This window comes from Protobothrops mucrosquamatus, unplaced genomic scaffold (genome assembly GCF_001527695.2).
Source record: "Protobothrops mucrosquamatus isolate PMUCROS unplaced genomic scaffold, P.Mucros_1.0 scaffold115, whole genome shotgun sequence".
Taxonomy (NCBI): Eukaryota; Metazoa; Chordata; class Lepidosauria; order Squamata; family Viperidae; genus Protobothrops; species Protobothrops mucrosquamatus.
The window spans coordinates 181,841-200,207 of NW_015386487.1; the positions used below are offsets into that span (position 1 = coordinate 181,841).

The window sequence follows — 18,367 nt, forward strand, 5'->3', positions numbered from 1 at the left end:
ATGACCACACATCGTTGCCAAGTTGGTTTTAAAGCTATTTGGGATAATTTAATCAAAAGGTAAACTGTAGTAAAAAAAGGCAAAACAAGTAGCAATGGTATTCCAACGTATGGAAGCCCTAGAGGCCCAGACTGTGATTAGAGTGACAGTCAAAAGACTGAAAAGGTTTGAAATTTGCTAGAGAAAACAAAAATTGGAGACTCCTGATAAATCATGCCATCAAATCACAGAAAGCTTGGCACAACTTTTGTGTTTTGGATTCTGAACACAGGAGAGTCCTTAAAATTTTTGGAAAAATCAGAAATCCTCTTTCATCTTTAACTGTCTCCCATCCCTGCAGGTTGTCAGTGTTCAGCCAGCCCTGTTGTAACAACAAGGAAGTTCCCTTCCTGTCACCCAGGAATCACTTACATTTCGGCTGCGGCAGTTGTCAAGGATGGCTTCCGGCAGGGAATAGTTGAGCACCAGGTGCCGGAATTCTGGCAGCTGGAAGAGAGACTGAAAACCCCCCTGAAATTAACCTTCTGCTCCACAGGTGTGATTGTATGTTGAGTCTACATAATACTTCAGCCAAAGGAGAGACCAGGGAAGGCTACAGCAGCCCCCCCAACAGGTAAGCATCAATTTTCTCCATCCTCTACGCGCTCCATTAAGCAAGTTAAAGCCCAGCCCAGTGACAGAAAGCAGGAAGGGAAGCCTGAACTAATTAGCTCTTACATCAACTGAAGAAAAATAGTGGTTAATTAGAGAAGTGGTGCTTAATCTCAGCCACTTCAACCAGGGTGGATTTCAACTCCCAGAATTCCGTGGCCCACTGAAGTCCACTCATCTTAAAGTGGCTGAGCAAGAGTTTGATGGAGCCCCAATGCCAGCAGAGACCCAGAAAAGCATCAGCACCCCAAATTACCTGTATGACTGCACTGAACCAGCAGGTGTTTCCAATGTTCTTCATCCCAACTGGCCATCCGCTGACCCGCCGCCAGTCACGCTGAGTGGTGTTCTCTCCCCAAACTTCACAGCGTTTCCTTTTGGAACGGTTTTTGTTTTCGGCTACGCTCGGCTCGCAGGCTCTGCCAGAAACAGAAACAGTAGCAACTGCAAGGAGGCCTTTTTGGCTAGAAGCAACTAGCCATCTTCATTAATTCATCTATCTTGATAAGGTACTACAGAACAACACGCAATCCCCGAAGGATAATTGTCATCCCTTTTTCAGTAGACTTTGGCCCTCAAGAAAAGCCTGTTCTGCTAGGAACGTACAGTAGATTATGCTGGTCAGCTGGACATTTCCTGAAAATGGAAAACTTTGATTGGAATAGATTTGGCCACGTTTCTCTTGTGAGGATCGGGAGCATGCAAACACAGCAGCGACCTCGATAGGGGCAGAGTGGGACAAGGCTACTGGAGAGAAAGGAGCATGGGAGATTTTCCCACAGCAAAAATGTGGGAAACAAAACAATGACATACGCATTCATTGTTGCAGCAAAATCCTTCTTCCCGGTTGAGAAATCTTGGCCATCTGAAGGAGATGGTTCCTGAAGATCAGCATCCTCTTGGGGGCTCTCATCCTGAGCTGGAAATCAAGACAGAAGCCAATATTAGTCATCAGTGCAGTTCAAATGCTCCGTCTCCCCACCCAAAGAAGCCATTTAATAGCGAGGTTCTCATCCAGAGAGGCAGAGAGAGATCAGAAGGCACCACTGGCCCTTTGTGATCCGCTGACATCTTACCAGCTTGCTTGGCTCTTCGCGTCATCCTCACCTTCCAGAACAAGAGTGACTCAACGCAGCCTAGCCACGATGACGGAGATTTCTGAGAACTGTTTTTCCACTATATCCCAGAAGCGCTAGCCAGGGCTTAGCAAGAGAGCTGAAAGGCCCTTTCTGGTCTCTGGTTCTATTTATAAAGACTCCGTCCCAGAGGGACAGAATGTGTTGTGTAGGTTTTCACAGTCTGCACACAGCCTTCCTTGGAAAATTTCATGCTTGCTGGATGGGAAAAGTCTATGAAGAAAAGCAAGGGCTCACCGGTGGCCTGTCTTTCCCTTCCCTCACAGTCGGAAGCAGTGGGGGCTCCCTCTGACTCTCGGTCACTGACTTCTGTGAGGAAGCCAACCGCCTGCATGAGGTTTCCATCTGCAGCCTGAGGAGAAACAAAGGTGGCAGAAGAGGACATTCTGCTGCTCTACACCAGTGTTTCTCAAATTTGGCAACTTTAAGATGTGTGGACTTCAACTCCCAGAATTCCCCGGCCAGCTTTGCTGGCCAGGGAATTCTGGGAGTTGAAGTCTACACATCTTAAAGTTGAAGTGCACATATATTAAGTTGCCAAGGTTGAGAAGCACTGCTCTAGGGGATTTTTTGTTAAACTTATTGTCCTGGTTAATGGCCAGAGCAGGACAACTTTAAGGAAGACGAAAAAGTATATTTAAAATTGGACGCTCGATTTCATGTATCATGCAGGAACAGTCCATGCACACTCCAGACCAGACAGCACTGGCTGCGAATCACAGGAGCAGAGCAGAGAGCAGAGCTGCATGTTGGAGAAGGAATGTGGACAGCTGTCCAAATGCCACTGTTTGTCGAGGCTGGGAGCAACCCCTCCGGGAGAGCAGGGCTGCCCGTTTTGGATTTCAAGGGCCAAAACAAGCAGAGAAGCAGTTGGAAACAGAGTGGATGGCAATGCAATGGTGGCGCGGGGGGGGGGGGAGTCTGCCTTCCAGAGCCCACTTTAAACTAATTTCAAGGCAGACCATCCAACGCCTTCTTAACGGGGAGCAGGTTAAGGATTCCATTTCAGCAAAGGGGACTAACCTTCAGTGCCGCCTGGAGGAACTGCGGATTGTGGATGCCCGTGATCTCTTTCAGCTGGCTTAGGAGCAAACTGCAGGTCTGGGTTAAAATGGGAGAGAGAGGGTGTTATCAGAAAGGGAAGAGGTAGAGCAGACAGCAGGGCAAGGCCTATAACACAAACAAGAAAACATGAAAGCACCTTTTTAAAAAAACAGATTGGTAGACCTTTCCAAGAGCCAATGGGCTGAACAAAGGCCTTTGTTTATTTAATTCTGGGCCACTCACTACTGCAACCAATAAAAATTAATAAAACGGCCCCACATTATACAGAAGAAGTCACCAGACTCCCAACCCTATCACCTTTGCATCGATACTACTTATGTTGTCAGGAACATGGTTACTCTTGATTAGCAGGTGCCCCTATTTTTTTATATATATAAAGATTTTATTGGGTTTTTTCATAAACGTGTTAATTTTTCCAATCAACGAGTTGTCTGGGATTAGCTATGCTAATACATATTCAATTCCTAATCCTTCATTCTTTCCTCTAACCAACAATAAAATAAATCCCAAATTTGATAGTAGTCTGTGTCTTCTTTATCTTTCATAGTTAGTCTGTCCATCTCTGCACATTCCAATATTTTCCTGATTATTTCTTCTTCTGATGGCAATCCTTCATTCTTCCAGTATTGTGCGAAAATTATTCTCACTGCTGTGGTGATGTGTAAGATTAAATATAGACTCTGCTTATTAATCTTTTCAGGCATTATACCTAGTAAAAAAAGTTCAGGTTTAAAATCAACTTGTTCACCCAATATTTTTTCTAACCACGTATGTATCTTTCTCCAATTAGCCTTAGCCTTGCCACATGTCCACCAAATGTGGTAATACATGTCTATATTATGTTTACATTTCCAACATCTGACATATTTTTAAACACTTTTGCTAGTCTTGCTGGTGGCAACTTAGGTGCCCCTATTCTTGTGACATCACCAGCACATAGCCAAAGTCCCCGCAAAAGTAAGACGAATGCCATTTAAATGGATTACGTAAACAAAATTCTTCGAAGAAAGCCCTGTCTCTCTTTTAGTAAGATCCTCCTAGCCTAATACACCTGGCTTGGCTAAAAATAATTCCATGTTGAATGTTTTGAGTCTCCTTTACAGAAAAATCCAAACATCCCAACTGAGATGGCTACTTATCTTCAGGAAACCAAAACACACAACCTGAGCATCTTTTCAAGGCCAACGAATGTTCATAAAACAAAGTACCATCTTCCGGTTTCTTTTTCAAGGCAAGTTAGAACTTTATTATTTGGAAGGAAAAAGAACAGAGCTGTTATCTGAGAAACACCAGCCCAAAGACCCTTTTCTCCCCCAAATCTGGGAGCCGAGTATTTATTCTACCCCACAACACTGGCAGATGCTGCACACAGACATACAAGGAGCCCAAAGAATGTGCAGAGCTTTGGGGAGAAGCTATTTTAAGCTGGTTGCGCATGCCATCGCAGCTGGTCACTTCTCATTTACAACAAGGTGTTGGATATGCAGCCCACTGAAAATGGCGCTCTAACCAGCAAATTGGCATTTGCACAAACCAGTTTAAAAGAAAATGTTAAGAGGTACCGGGAAGCAGACCAGAGTTTAGGGAGTAATGGCAGAGCAGCATCTAAGTTAGGTTCAAATAGACCAAATTCCAGATTACATTTCAAAGAGGTCCTAAATTCCTGTTCAGCTTTTGCCAAAGCTTTTCTTAAAAAAAGAAATGAGCAACCACATTCCGTTACTTTCCAAGGTCTCATTAGAGAAAAAACAGAGAAAATTCTTATTGATGCTTGGCCTAGCATCAACATTATGCCTACATATTTGCAAAAAAACTTATCTTTAGAGAACACAGATATCAAAAAAACAAAGGCTCAAAAGCAGAGAGAATTCCAACAAACACAACTGTGAGGATCCTCTATCTCAGCTACTGGCAATAACAGCTACTTGTTCTATTAAGAAATTTTGTAACTAATTATTTGACCTGCAATTTTAATTTCTTTAATATCTGAAGAACTCTAACTTCAGAGTGTTGTACGGTATTTTCAGAGTATGATTATCCCAAAGAATTCCTTGGAAGTATATGGTTAGATGACTCAAATAAAATCTACAAGCAAAAATAGCTAACTTGGGTGACACAAGTTAGGCTAAACTGTATTTATCCTGGGAGCTCGAAGTGATAAAATTTGCAATTTTTAGCAGGCCCTGCAATTTGATTAATGGAGGACCCCCAAGCAAGATTATTTTGTTATCCTACCCAAATATTAACACCCCACCAGCTTTAATCATTTACAAAATACCATAGGGGTACAATATAAATTGGATCCACGTTACTGGCTTTGATATTGTTTGGAGACCCATTTCTATAAGACTAGGAAGACCATCATCCTGCAGAGGCACCAGGGATCTGCCAGAGTTCTCTCTGGTCCTGTGGAAATAATCATTTATCATTATAAGGCTTGACCTCCCCCCCCCCCCGAAATATCTTGCTCCCTGCTTTGCCATCTTTTAACATTTAAATTGACTTAAATTTGACAAAGTTATTATTCTAATATTTTAATATTTCCTCTCATTTTTTCCTTGTTGTAAATCGCCTAGAGTTATCTCTAGGTGAGATGAGCAGCACACACATTAAATAAATTGTAACAAGACTTGATTAAATTTTGTATTGGGTCCGGGTCGGTACAAAAAGTGTCCAATCCCCTTAAGACTGCTACTCCCAGCTCTGGAGCCAGGCAACCAGGGGTAAACTAATGCAACTGCCTTCCTGGGCAGGTAGCAGCTCCCTCATCACAACTTGGCGACTGCAACTTTTTGTCAACAAGGATGAGCTGGGAAGGTCTTTTTGTCTTCGGCACCAAAGTTGGAATTTAAAGGGGCTTATGCCACACGCAGGCCGGGCAGCTCCTGGGGGGCTGATGGGTGAGGGTCGCAAAAGAGGGCAAGAGGGAAAATATTCGGGGGGGGTGTCTTACTTTCCGAGGAGGGGTCTCCAGCCTGGCTGGACTGGAGATGCGAGGACAGGTGTGTCCTCCAAGGGGACCTAAGGGAGACCCCCTGCAGGGGACGCCCCCCGGCCCGCCCCCCCATCAGGTGCTCCCTCCACCAGACCGGGGTCCCCCGGGGGGGGGAGAGGAAGCAAGAGGCTGCTTAAGGGGAGGGGGCGCGCCTTGCCCCGCAGAGATCCTCCCCACACAGCCCCAAGGGGGAAAGGCCCGTGGGGGCCTTCTGGTCGGGGGGGGCGGTCGAGGGAGGCGGGGAGCCGAGGTCCCGGCCCACCTGGCGGGGCTGTTGTGGGAAAGGCCGGGCGGGGGTCGCTGCCTCACCTGCGCTGGCCCCCCGGCCGCGGCCCGCTCGTCCTGGCCCTGCGGCTGTTGCACCTCGGCCGTCATCCTCCTCCCGGCCCTTCGCCCGCCGGACAGCCCTCCAGACCCGACGCGGCCGAGAGGGAGCTGCGGCTCCGCCCCTTTAACGGACGCCCACTGGCCCCGCCCACCCGCTAGCGGAAAAGACGGCCGCGCCGATTGGCCCGCGCCGGCCGCGCCCCGTCCCCGGCTCCGCCCTCGCGGAGGCTCTTGCCTTCGCCCCCCCAGGACCTTCACAGCCCCGCCCACTGCCGTTCGCCAGGCCAGCGCAGCCGCCCCCCGAAAGGCGCCGGGCAGGTCGAGGGGCGCCGACGGGTGGAGGGGAAGTCACGTGACGGCGGTGGGCGGGGTCCTCGGGAGCGCGGGAAAACGCGGGGCTCTGAGATCCAATCAGGAGCGGGGGCGTTCCCGTTGAGGCGCTCCTCCTCCTCCGAACTTCGAAGCAGGCCGAAGACCAACCGGTCGAGAGCGCAGCTTCGCCCCTTTTCAACTTTTTCAACTTTTATCACCCCGCTCGGGCTGCACCCCTAGAGGAGGCTGGTCTCCAGGCCCCCTTCTCCCGCTGGGGAGCGCAGGGAGAAAGCCCCCTGGGTCCCAACCAGCCAGTCGGGGGAAAAGACATCACGGGGTGATCCGACGTGTGCCTCTGCCTGTGGCGGGGCTGGGGGAGCCACGGACGGGCGCGGGGCGCTTCGTGCCGGCCCTTTCGGGCTTGCTCCCCTGGCGTGGCCAGGGGGCTTTGCAGGGGTGAGATGGATGACCTCCCTGCGCCTCTCGGTTCAGCCTTGACCTCGTGCTTCTCGGGGCGCCCCGGGTCGCCCGCCCAGCCCGGAGGATCGAGAACCGCTCCGGTTGGCCGCTGCGATGCCCGAAGAAGCGGCTCCGGGCGCCCCGGAGGAGACGCGCCTGCCGGGCCCCGAAGGACCGCCGAGCCCCTCGTTGGCAGCTGCCTCGGCCCGCCTCGCCCTTCGGAAAAGCCGCTCTTTTGCAGGCGGGTGCGAAGGGGCCTCCGAGGTCATCCAACCCACCCTCGGCCTGGTAGATTGCATCGTGCTCAAGCGTTTCTGGATCGGGGACGGCCCAACCGCGTCGCCCGTTCCGGTCGCCCGGCTTTCTCTTCCGTTTGCGGGCGAGGCAGAATTAGTACTGGGCTCACTAATCCTGCGATTTTCCGGCCAAAAAAGCAACGCCGGGAGACCCGCTCGGTTCTCCCAGGGCGGTGGACCATCGCCCACCGGCTGCAGGACTTAACCGGCAGGACTTCTGCCCTGGTTGGCTGCAGCGAACCTAGGAGAACATTTGTGCGGATCTCATGGAAGCATCGCCTAGGTAGGATAAGCATCGCCTAGGACCCCGGCCTAAATATTCCCAAAGGAGAATTGCAAATAGGGCCTTCCCTCTCTTGAGTGGCGGGTTTTCAGCCATTGGCCCGGAGAAATGCCCTGGCATTTTGCATCATTCAGACCCCAACCCATTAAAATAATAAAAAAATATAAAATTCAGGCCCTGCATTGGAATGAGGTTTCCAAAGGAAACCCAAATCAATCCCAGTTCTCTGAACCTGCCTGTTTTGTACCCCCAAGCAGAGAAGAGCAGCCTTGAGCCACTCCCCTCCCCAGGTTTGCCAAAGAGTTAAAATATCTTTGGAACCAGCCCTCCCCCCCCCCCCAAAAAAAGACAACAGGCTTCATTTTGTGGAAAGTTTGGTGGGAGGATTGGTGTGCATATTCACACATGCGCAAAGCATAGGACAAATGGAACAGGAGAATCGGAACAGCATGCACATTAAAAAGAAAATTATGCTAATGCACTGATTTTCCTGGTGTGTGTGTGTGTGTGTATTTACCTTGTTGGCTTCCGACAAGGGGGGGGGCAACCTACAAGCCATGTAAATCAGCAAATACCTCCTGGCAGGTCCCACTTGGCATGTTTGCAGTGCCCCACTTGGGGAGCTGTTGATGCTGCTTCTGTTCGCAATAATCCAACCTAATCCTCCTTTCTGGAGAGGGGGAGGCCTTGTCAGCCACCTCTCCCTCCCCGCTCCCCCCTCTTCTCCTGTCCAGATGTGGCATGAAGAGAAAGGGGGAAGCTAGCTTGCTTTCCTCCCCTCTCCCTAAATTTGTACATCTGTCATCATTCCCGTCATTTTCGGCTCCACTGCCAGGGGAAGGAACAAAGGAAGCTGGTGATTAACTTCAAAGAACTTTGTTGGAGAGGAATAAAGATATTTAGGGCCTATTTTGCGAACTAATTGCATTTGCATATTTATGGGATTTACTGATATAGCAGTAATTAAAAACTATTTAGTAGTCTTAAAGGACACATAACTCAGTTGCTGTTTGCATAATAAACACATCCCTTATTACGTTTATTATGTTTGCATAATAAACCTTTCACATCTCGATAATTCAGAGGGCCATTCCGGAGAGGCCGCGCCTAGATTGGCGGCTTTCCGAGCTAGCAGAACTGGGGCACAGCGAAGAAGGAAAAAAGCCCAAGTTCACATTGGTGGCATTGCCTCCCTGCTAGGAGGAGGGAGGGGGAGATTTTCAGCCCCCTCCCTCCTGTTCTTCGCAAGAAATGATCATGGGACTGTCTCTTCCTGCAGCTCCCCCCCCCCAATTCACCCAGCAGTCTCAGGTCTCTTCTGTATGCAGAGGCTGAGCTGCCCCTAAAAGTCTTTATTATTTTTTTCCAACAAATAAAGATGCATTTTGGAGATCTGTTAGTCTGGGCTTGATGGAAATTCTCACATCCAAAGCGATCTGTTTCTGCCAAACGCAGGTCCTGTCTCCTGGTGGACCCTTTGAGTTTTATAGCCCAACGGAGCAGTAGAAGGCGCTATCTGTCTATGGAGATGCTCAGTCATCCCGGTCATGGTGATCCCAAAGGTGCTTTTTCAAAAGGCAACTGGACTTCCTTTGTTTTTTTTCTCCTGAAGACGTTTCGCTTCTCACTCAAGAAGCCTCTTCAGTTCTGACCGAATGGTGGAAAATGGAAAGATTTATGACAGCAAGGAGTGTAAATCCTTCCATTTCCCGACCCTTCAGTCAGGATTGAAGAAGCCTCTTGCATGAGAAGCAAAAGAGAAAAAAACAAAGTCCAGTTGCCTTTTGAAAAAGCGCCTTTGGGACCATTTGGACATGCTCAGGAACCTCATGACTTGGTTCACAATACAGCTGGAGGTGAATGGGACCGGCTGTTAGCAGATAATTTGTTTGTGTTTCCCAATTCCAGGTCCATCCCCCTGCACAATTTGATATGCTTGGGTAACTGGGCATCTCTTACACACATTCCTTGCTGTACCAGTTTGTTGTCGCACTGGAAACTACCCATCTCCGGCTTCCTTCCATCAGTTCCTCGCCATCAGCACTGGAGCTGCTGGGATGGAGCCCAAACGGGCCCGGCCTCCAGGCCCTGCCATTGACACGGCATCCTTCATGAAAAGTGGGGAGAGTCAGCCAGCCCAGCACGTGACGGCGAGAACATCTCATTTACGGTTTCCTGCTGGGACTCTTGTGCTTCAGCAGCTCATCAAAAGAGCCATCAGAAGCGCAGCGAGCGAGCGAGCGAAAGCCAGCCAGCGCCAGCGTGGACCCCCCGGATGAGATTTTGCTCACACATGTTGGCAATTTGCTGCAGCAATGCTGGTTCCCGAGGGCTTTTCCGGCATGGGCAGCAAAAACAAAGAGAATCTTTTTGCAGTTCCGAGGGGCTCCTCAGGAAAGTGTCACTTGTAATTTGGGGCCTCTGTGTCACCTTCTCCCTCCCTGTGTGGCCTGCTCAGATATTTTCCTCCACCGGCAAAGAAGCCCATTTTGGGGACTGCAACGGTAGCCGGTTTGCCTGGAAAAGGAGAAGGGAAGGGATGGAAGCGCCTGCATGCAGGATCCAGACAAAATCTCATTAGCTCTCAACCCACAGGGGTTTCTGGGTTCACTAATTCCCGTCTCACATTCACTTCCTTGGCTGAGATTCCCTGAGTGAGATCTGCAGAAGGGAAACCCTATTAGCAGGCAGCCAAGTCTATTATCACCACCACGACCCCCCTCCCCAAATAAAAATGATTTTGGTGAGAGAGGCAGGTGGGGAACTCGCAGGGGAGAGCTGTCCGAGGAGGAGGCTCAGCCCAGGTTAGGTAGGACCACACCTGGCTCACCTGCCCACCAAGGCCATGAACTGATGCCAATTCTGCCCCACTGCCCACCTGAGCTCTTGCCCCCCCATAAGAAAGCTGGGTCCTCCTGAACCCCACATGAGTCCATGTGACTGTAGTTTGCTTCCAAGTAAGGGTGCACGAGATGGCACCCTTCGTTACTGTACATCAGCTAAGATCCAAAAGGCCATTAAGGGTCCACCAGGATAAGTTCTCATTGGCTCAACAAAGCAGCTCCTCTGTAAATGACAATCGGAATTTTTTTGTCCAGAATGTTCCATTGTTGTGAGGAAATAGGATGGAAAAGTTTCAGTAGTTCTAAGAGTAGCTTTTTTGTGTGGATCCAGAGCAGATGCCCTTTAAAAATAGCGTGTTTCAGGCTCTCGTTTCTCTGGACTCGGATTGCCTGATACCCTGGGGTCCCACGTGGCCAAGTAAGGTTGCCCTAAAAGACCTTCTGCAGGAACCTGGTGGAGGTCTTCTCAGGTGGGACTGGCTCCCAATAATAGAACAGCTTCCAATAATTCATGGGGGACAGCTACCGCATCTTTTCTTGGGGCAGGAGAAGAGCAGGCCGAGCTGGGATCGGAGTTAAGAGTTAACCATCATTAGCCCAGAATCATTACGTCCCCACAAACGGTTTAAGTCAAACCCTCTTGAATTCCGTTGACCCTTATCTGGCACCAATTTAGTACTGAACTTGACCTGACTAGATTCTTCTGTGGAGGCTTGAGCAATAAATCTTCTGAACTGCAACTTATGGTCCTGATCCTTTGCACCTGATAGTTCAACGCCCATCTGTAATGGCTACAAGGTGGGAATACAGCAAGCAGGAGGGGCGGCCTTTGCTCCTGGGGCCTCCACTTCCTCAATAGGGGTCTCTGTGTGTTCTGGAGAAGCGGCAGCCTCTGAAGACGTGGCAGCCCAGGACAGCAGGTGCAGCCGCTAATCGAGGCAGCCTTTGGCAGCCATCGCTGCGCCTAAAGCTCTCTCGCTCCGTCTTGGCGGCTTCCTTTGTTGATCTTTTGCCTCCTGTTTTATACCCATAAAAGGGGGGATCAATCTGACGCTCTCCCGTTCTTAGGAGGGCCTTGGGGAAATCTGATTAGACAGATAATCTAGTCAACAAAGAAAAAGGCCCAATTTGTTTAGATTGAGTTTCGTCACTGATGCCGAATTCCACGCACCTTCCCATTCCATTCCAACGACTAGAGCCTCCCTGACAGACGCCAAACATCTGTTCCAGCAGGATGGCAAACCGGCGGAAGACAAATAAGAACATGGAGGAATTATCGGGATGTTTGCTAACCACCAATTTAAGGCTAAGTGGGCTCCCTATGATAGGAAGACTAATGAATTCCAATTCTCCCAAATATCTTTTGCTTTTAACAAGCAAGATGGAAAGGAGGCGTACGGGCTCAGGCAGGGAAGGATTGTTGTTGGAAGAGTTGTGAACAATGCAACAATGGGAAGCAATTATCTTGAGAGAACATCAGAAAGGAGTCAAGTTTCACTTCTGTCTTCTTCCTAACTTTCTCCCTCTTTGGGTGTTGAAGGATGAGGTCACAGCAGAGAGCTTCCTCAAAGGGGGCAAAAGCTGGCTGGGGAATCCTGGGAGTTGAAGTCTTAAAGTCCACCAAGGTCAGAGACCCCTGCTTGGAGCTCGATCAGGCTCTTCTTGAGATCTGCAGGAAGGAGGGAGCTCATGTCTTCATGTCGTTCCCTGGAGCAGGGATGAGGGGGAAAGGAAATGTCCTCTTTGTTTAAATGAGCTCCTCAACTGGGAGCAAACACTTCATTAATTTTTAAAGGTAGCAGCCTGCAAATGTTATTAATGTTGGAGCAAATAAAGGAAAGTGTTTAAATAGAATCATGCCCAAAGCATCCTCTGTAGGAGCGTAGCAGAGGAAGCGGGTGGATGCATTCTCTGGAGAAAACAGCCCCCCCACCCCCACCCCCCGATGTCCATGTGGCCAATTAATTCTGAGCATTTCTGACTGGTCTTTGGGCAGCTGGACAAGGACATGGCCTCCCTGGCAATTGCTTCCCTCCCCGTTTGCAAGGGTAGAGTGGTCCTTCAAACAAGCCCAAGGAACCGTATCTCAGGAGTTGAAGGATGGTGAGCAGGTACCAAGTGGATTCATAGATTAGGAATCTCACCCCTGAGTTGTGTTTATATTATGCTCACAAGCGCCTTCATGTGCTGGCCATAGATGGTGAATCCAGTGGGACAGCCATCGTTTCTCTCCAAAATTACCCTCGAAAATGTAGGATTATTCCTGTAGGAAACTGTGCTCTAAAGATGCAGCCAGACCTTCAAGAGGCATCAGTTTTTATTGGGGGGGGGGGAAAGGGAGGGGAGGGTAAGCTTCAGCCACCTCCTACTGAAAGACAACGTTCTTTGCATTTGCACATATTCACACTGCTGGAAGCTGCAGAAGTATCGCTCACATATTCAATTAGCTGGGAGCAGACTGGTTGGCTGCCTGACTCCCTCCCTCCTCCTTCCTCTTCTTTCTGTACAGGTCCCACATGGTTTGATGCTGGAGAAATGAAGGGGGTGGGACCTTGTGGCTGAAAGTCAGCCTCTGTTGGTGTCACAAGGCAGCTATGCAAGATTGAGTGCCAGTGGGGTCCTCTGCCGATCAGACAGTTGGCATCTAACCTTGGGTAATATTCTAGCTCAAGCATGCAAGTGTGGAACGGGCATGGAATGAGAGTGGTTCCATTCATTAGCGCCAATGGGCTGCAAATACCTTTTGTGTACTTATTATTACCTGGCGGTAATGGATAACGAAATGGCATAATATCGCTAACACCTGAAGGGTGTCTAATGGTCGATGTGGCTAAATGGAAACCGTGTCTTCTTTTGCTTCCGTTCCTTTGCTGGGGAATTTGAAGGCAGCGAAATGGCTTACTTGGAAGGAAAGGAACAAGAAGCTGAGCAGATGAGCAGGAAGCTCAGGACCATGGACAGTTCACCAGGAAGGGGGGCAGGAGGAGGGCCAGCTTCCCTGACTGGATAGTCAGATCCAACCATCCATCAAATCCAGCAGATTGACTCTCTGAACCGAATCCAACTTTCCTATTGAATCAAAAACTCTAATCAAACTGTGGAGTCAGATGTCTCTGACTCCACAGTTGACCGAGGACTTTTCTAAACGTATTTCCTAAACGTGGCTTTTTCCAACTCCATGTAAGAGCCCTGGGGGCGCAGTGGTTAGATTGCAGCACTTCAGGCTAACTCACTGCTCACCCCAGGAGTTCAATCCTGACCAGCTCCAGGTTGACTCAGCCTTCCGTCCTTCCCAGGTCAGAAAAATGAGGACCCAGGTTTTTGTGGGCAATATGCTGACTCTGTAAACCGCTCAGAGAGGGCTGTAAAGTGCTATGAAGCGGTATATAAGTCTAAGTGCTATTGCTATTGCTGTTGGAGAATCAAATCATTTGAGTCAATTCGACTTGATTTCCCAAATCGATTTTAAATTTCAAATTAGTTGATCCAATTCGAACCAATGTTGCAAATACAACAGGAGCTGTTTTGCACATCTAGAATGGAGTCTTTGAATTATCTGGGATAATTTCAATAGGCAGGTAGGTAAATCTGGGTAAGCTGATTTCCCCCAAACTGGTCTCGTTCATGCTTCAATGTCAGCTTGAATACGGTGTGGCCAGTCTAGGAACTGGGATGAGCGCCCAGGGGGTCTCTGGGGGTCTCCTGGTCGCTTCATAAACTCTCACGGGAGCCAGTCTGAGTCAGCACGGAGAGGGCCCCGTTGGGTTCCCTGTGGTCAGAGTACGAGTGACCAGCTCTGGTTAAGATCACCCAATCTTTTTGGTACAGGTAGTCCTTGGCTTGCGACCACAATGGAGCCCAACATTTCTGCTGCTAAGTGAGGCATTTGTTAAATGACTTTTGCCTCATTTTACGACCTTCTTTGCCACAGTTGTTAAGCAAATTCCTTAAGTTTTTAGGTTAGTAATCCGGTGGCTAAGTGTCTCTGGCTTTCCTCCACTGACTTTCTTGGTTGGAAGATCAGAAAAAGTGATCACGTGACCCTCTGGGATGCTGCAACCATCATAAGTATGAGTCAGTTGCCAAGCATCAGAATTTTGATCATGTAACCATGGGGGGATGCTGCAATGGTCGTAAGTGTGAGAACCGGTCATAAGTCACTTTTTTCAGTGCGTTGTAACTTCGGTCACTAAATGAACTGTTGTAAGTTGAGAACTACATGTACCTTGATAATTAGCAATCCTCTTTACATTCTAGCGCGCGTGTGCACACACACACACACACACACACACAGAGAGAGAAGCCACCCCTTTTAGAGCTCCAGTAACCCCTTTCAAGATGTTACAGAAGATTTCCTAAAATATCATCCTGATTGTCATAAAATTAAATAAAGGCTCGTCCAGTTACGATCGTATTGCGTCTGAGTGCAGCAGTTGATACATCAACAGCAATTAAGAGGAGCAGCGGCAATTAATAGAAAGCAGAGGGAAATAGAAATGTTTTAAGTGGTTTCTAAAAAAGTTCCAGCTAAAGGCTCTAATTTGCTTCCCAATCCTCCCACCCCCCCACCCCGGGCTACTACTTTCCCCACATCCTGCTCTCTCCCCTCCCCACCCCCTGACCACTAAGTGGCACAACCCCTTGAAATCAGTGGGGCAGTTGATGAGCGACTAAGTACATTGATTTGGATCCAGCAATTTCATCTCTGTCATGGAATTAGATTTAAAGTCACCTGCATGCTTAATCCAGGAGTGCCGCCCGCGTCTGCTGGAAAAGGCAAGCTGGAGAATCCTTTGCTTAAAGGGGGAGGATATAATTTCTGCAGCCGCAGAGAAAACATAAAGATCCAAGAAGGCGAGAGGAGGCCTTTTCCTCACCCCAAACGTATCTTGAGGGCGATTCTAAGAGAAAGAGGGAGCGAAGCCACGCTATTGTGGCTGACCAGACTCACGGACTGCACTGGTTTTCATTCTGCAAACTGAACTAAGAGGACAACAAAGGCCTGGATGTCACCATCTGGACTGCCTGAGAATGTTGGCTCCTCCTCTCCACTGGATCATGCCTGCTTCCAGCATTCTGGCAGCTCCATGGTGGCTCCATCCAATGATCCTGTTGAAGTTTGGAATGAAATCTGATGGATCCTACTGGGATCACAGGGGGCTATTTTGCCTCCAGCAGATCTGTGTCTAGACCACAGGTCGGCAACCTGCGGCTCTGGAGCTGCATGCGGCTCTCTGAGCCTTCCCCTGCGGCTCCCAGCCTCCTCTGCCATTTGCAGAGAGAGACAGATCTCTCTCTCTCTCTCTCTCTCTCTCTCTCTCTCTCTCTCTCTCTCTCTGTGTGTGTGTGTGTGTGTGTGTGTAAAAAAGAGAGTAGCCTCACCCTGTTCTGAGGAGCTGACAAGCTTATTGGGCGGGGCTCCTCCCTTTGCTGTGTCTCTGCAGGAAGCAGGAAGCAGGAAGGGCAGGAGAGAGCTAGCTAGCCCAGCTATGCTGACTCAGGAATTCTGGGAGTTGAAGTCCATGAGTCATAAAAGAGCCAAGGTTGCCTACCCCTGAGCTAGCCCAATAAGAATGTGTGTCAGCTTGTTGGAGAACAGCTTGAAGCCAGCTTATATATATATGTGATAAAAATAAATAAATTTGAACACCAGGATAATATCAAACTAAAAGCTGTTTAATATAAATGCTGAGCTTTCGTCAGCCAGCACTGCCAACATCATCAGAGCATAAAAGCAAGTTTATATATATATACCTATAATAAAGATAAAAAAGGATATATGCAGTGTTATCTTCATTTTAGATATCAAAAGGGTTTTGCGGCTCCCAGTGTTTTGTTTTCGGTGGGAAACGGGTCCAAGTGGCTCTTTGAGTGTTTTGGGTTGCCTACCCCTGGTCTCTAGACAAATGCCAGCAAGGATAAAGTCTCCTCCTCCTTAAGCAAATCAGCAGCCAACCCCGCCCCCCCTTCGTTCTTTGCCACCCTGCAAATTCTTAACACGAGTATCTTCAACTACTCAGCTGTAGACCACGGCCATCTTCAGGTCCCATGCCACCTCTGTTTAGGCTGAGTTATTTACCTAAAGAGACATTTACGGCTTTGTAATTAGCAAGACAATGCACACACACACACACACACACCAACGCTGGTGATGATCTGCTTCTTCGTATGGGAGCAAAACCCATCAGTGTTGGAAATGACCCATGACAGCAATTAAATTAGCATGGGGCGTGGCGCGGCTGCCTGCCTCCTCACAAAGTACTCCAAGCCTTCCACGGATCAGATCCAGGAGCTGCAGGGAAGGTTTCGGTTTCATTTTGCCGCACAGCAGAACCGAATTATAGCCACCCCCTGGCTCAGCCTGCGGGACAAGCGAGAGGGAGGGTCTGCAGCCTTTGAAGAAAAGCTTTCTGCTTCTCTGGGCTGCTGATGTGGTGCCACATATCTAGCCCACTGAGAATTGTCTCCCCTAAAGAGGGATGTTAAAGCAGAGGCCACAGTGGGGAAAAAGCCGGAAAGAATTAAGGAGCACAGGAGCATGGAGAAGGACTGCCAAGGATTTCATTTCTGGGAATCTTGGTGGAATTGATGGCTGAACCTCACCTTACAAAGACATGGGGGTTCCTCACCCCTCATGAGCTCCCTGAGTTTCTAAACCCATGTGAGGATCCCGGGCTGATAAGTTGCCCAAAGTTGTTTTGTCAGAGCTGCAGAGGAAGAACAGTGACATGGCAGCCAAGCGATACAGAAGATGGCAACTCTTTGCTGCCATCTATGGTCATCGGGTGCCCAGATATGGTGCAATAAGTTCATTGGTGATTTGGGGCAAAGAGACGGGTGGTAAAGAGGATCTGGTGGCAGTTCTCAGTCTCGAGTTGCCTTCACTATCTTGCAATCAATCAGAATAGAGCTGGAAGGGACCTTGGAGGTCTTCTAGTCCAACCCCCTGCTCAAGCAGGATTCCCTATACAATTTGAGACAACTGATTATCCAGTCTCCAGTGATAGAGCACCCACAGCTAGACTTCCGTTCGATTCAATGTGACAATCCTTTAAAGAGGACCTTAATTCCTCTTAAATACCGTGACGACGACCGGTACCTCCGGGGCGTCCTCTTCCACCCCTGTAGACGTCGAACACTCGATGGTCGTCTTCTTGTTCCCTCTTCGTGTGGAATTGGGTTCAGGTGGAGTGAAACCGTTCGACCCGCTGAACGTCTGTTCTTGGGGGCGGGATTAATGGCCTTCACCTTCTGCTTAGCCTGGGTCTCTCTCATTTGCAAGGAGACGTTCTCTTCTAGGACCTCCTCGGTGCTCTCTTCTCAGTGCATCAGAGACTTTGGTCTGGGCTAGCCCTCTGCCCATTTCTCCACCTCAGAAGAAAGTGGCGTGCGCAGACCTTGCTGCATTTGTGCAACTGGTAGCATGCCACCCCAAGGCTGTGTCAATTTCCACAAAATGGAAAGCTCGGGCAGCCCAACATATTGTCACCTGCCAGATATCCTTCAAAAACCCATTAGCTTTTATGGGGAGCTTGTCTCCATCAAGGAAAGGAATGGCTCGCTGCTCAGCCCTTCAAAAAGCTGCTCTCCATCTCAGATGGGGGGCAGGGGCTCTGCCTTGGGGTCTCTTCTCTGCAGCTTCAAGGATCTTTGCTAACTGCAGAAAACGGGGTGGGGGGGAAAGGAGAAACCAGGGTCCAGTCCTATTCTTTCTCCTCTCCCACATTCTCAGAAAGTAATTGGAAAGAAATTAAGGGGGTGGAATGGGATGAAGTCAGCAGAATGAGACAAGCATTTATGAAGACTTTCTTAGTCCTCCCTCTCTTTCTCTTCCTTTCTCTCTCTCTCTCTCTCATTTCATTTTGCCTAGGTAGGAGCATCTCCAGGACGTGAGGGGATCTCTGAAGAATATTAAGTACAAGTCCACTTTTAATTTCAGGTAATGTGGAACCATGCAGATGATCACAACTCCACTCTTCCCCCTGTGTGTTAATTTCAAC

The 18,367-nt window shown here is 48.9% G+C and overlaps 1 protein-coding gene across 1 annotated transcript in view; it reads right to left on the minus strand.

The window, feature by feature from the left end:
* USP28 (ubiquitin specific peptidase 28) overlaps window positions 1-6,222 on the minus strand; it is a 24,049-nt gene extending 17,827 nt beyond the window's left edge. Inside the window, exons 1-6 of the mRNA XM_029283513.1 lie at window positions 6,157-6,222; window positions 2,811-2,888; window positions 2,025-2,139; window positions 1,465-1,570; window positions 908-1,070; window positions 412-498 (exon numbers count right to left, since the gene is read on the minus strand). Of these exons, the coding sequence (XP_029139346.1) occupies window positions 412-498; window positions 908-1,070; window positions 1,465-1,570; window positions 2,025-2,139; window positions 2,811-2,888; window positions 6,157-6,222 (615 nt within the window). The remainder of the gene's footprint in view (window positions 1-411; window positions 499-907; window positions 1,071-1,464; window positions 1,571-2,024; window positions 2,140-2,810; window positions 2,889-6,156) is intronic.
* Between the last annotated feature and the right edge of the window lie 12,145 nt (window positions 6,223-18,367).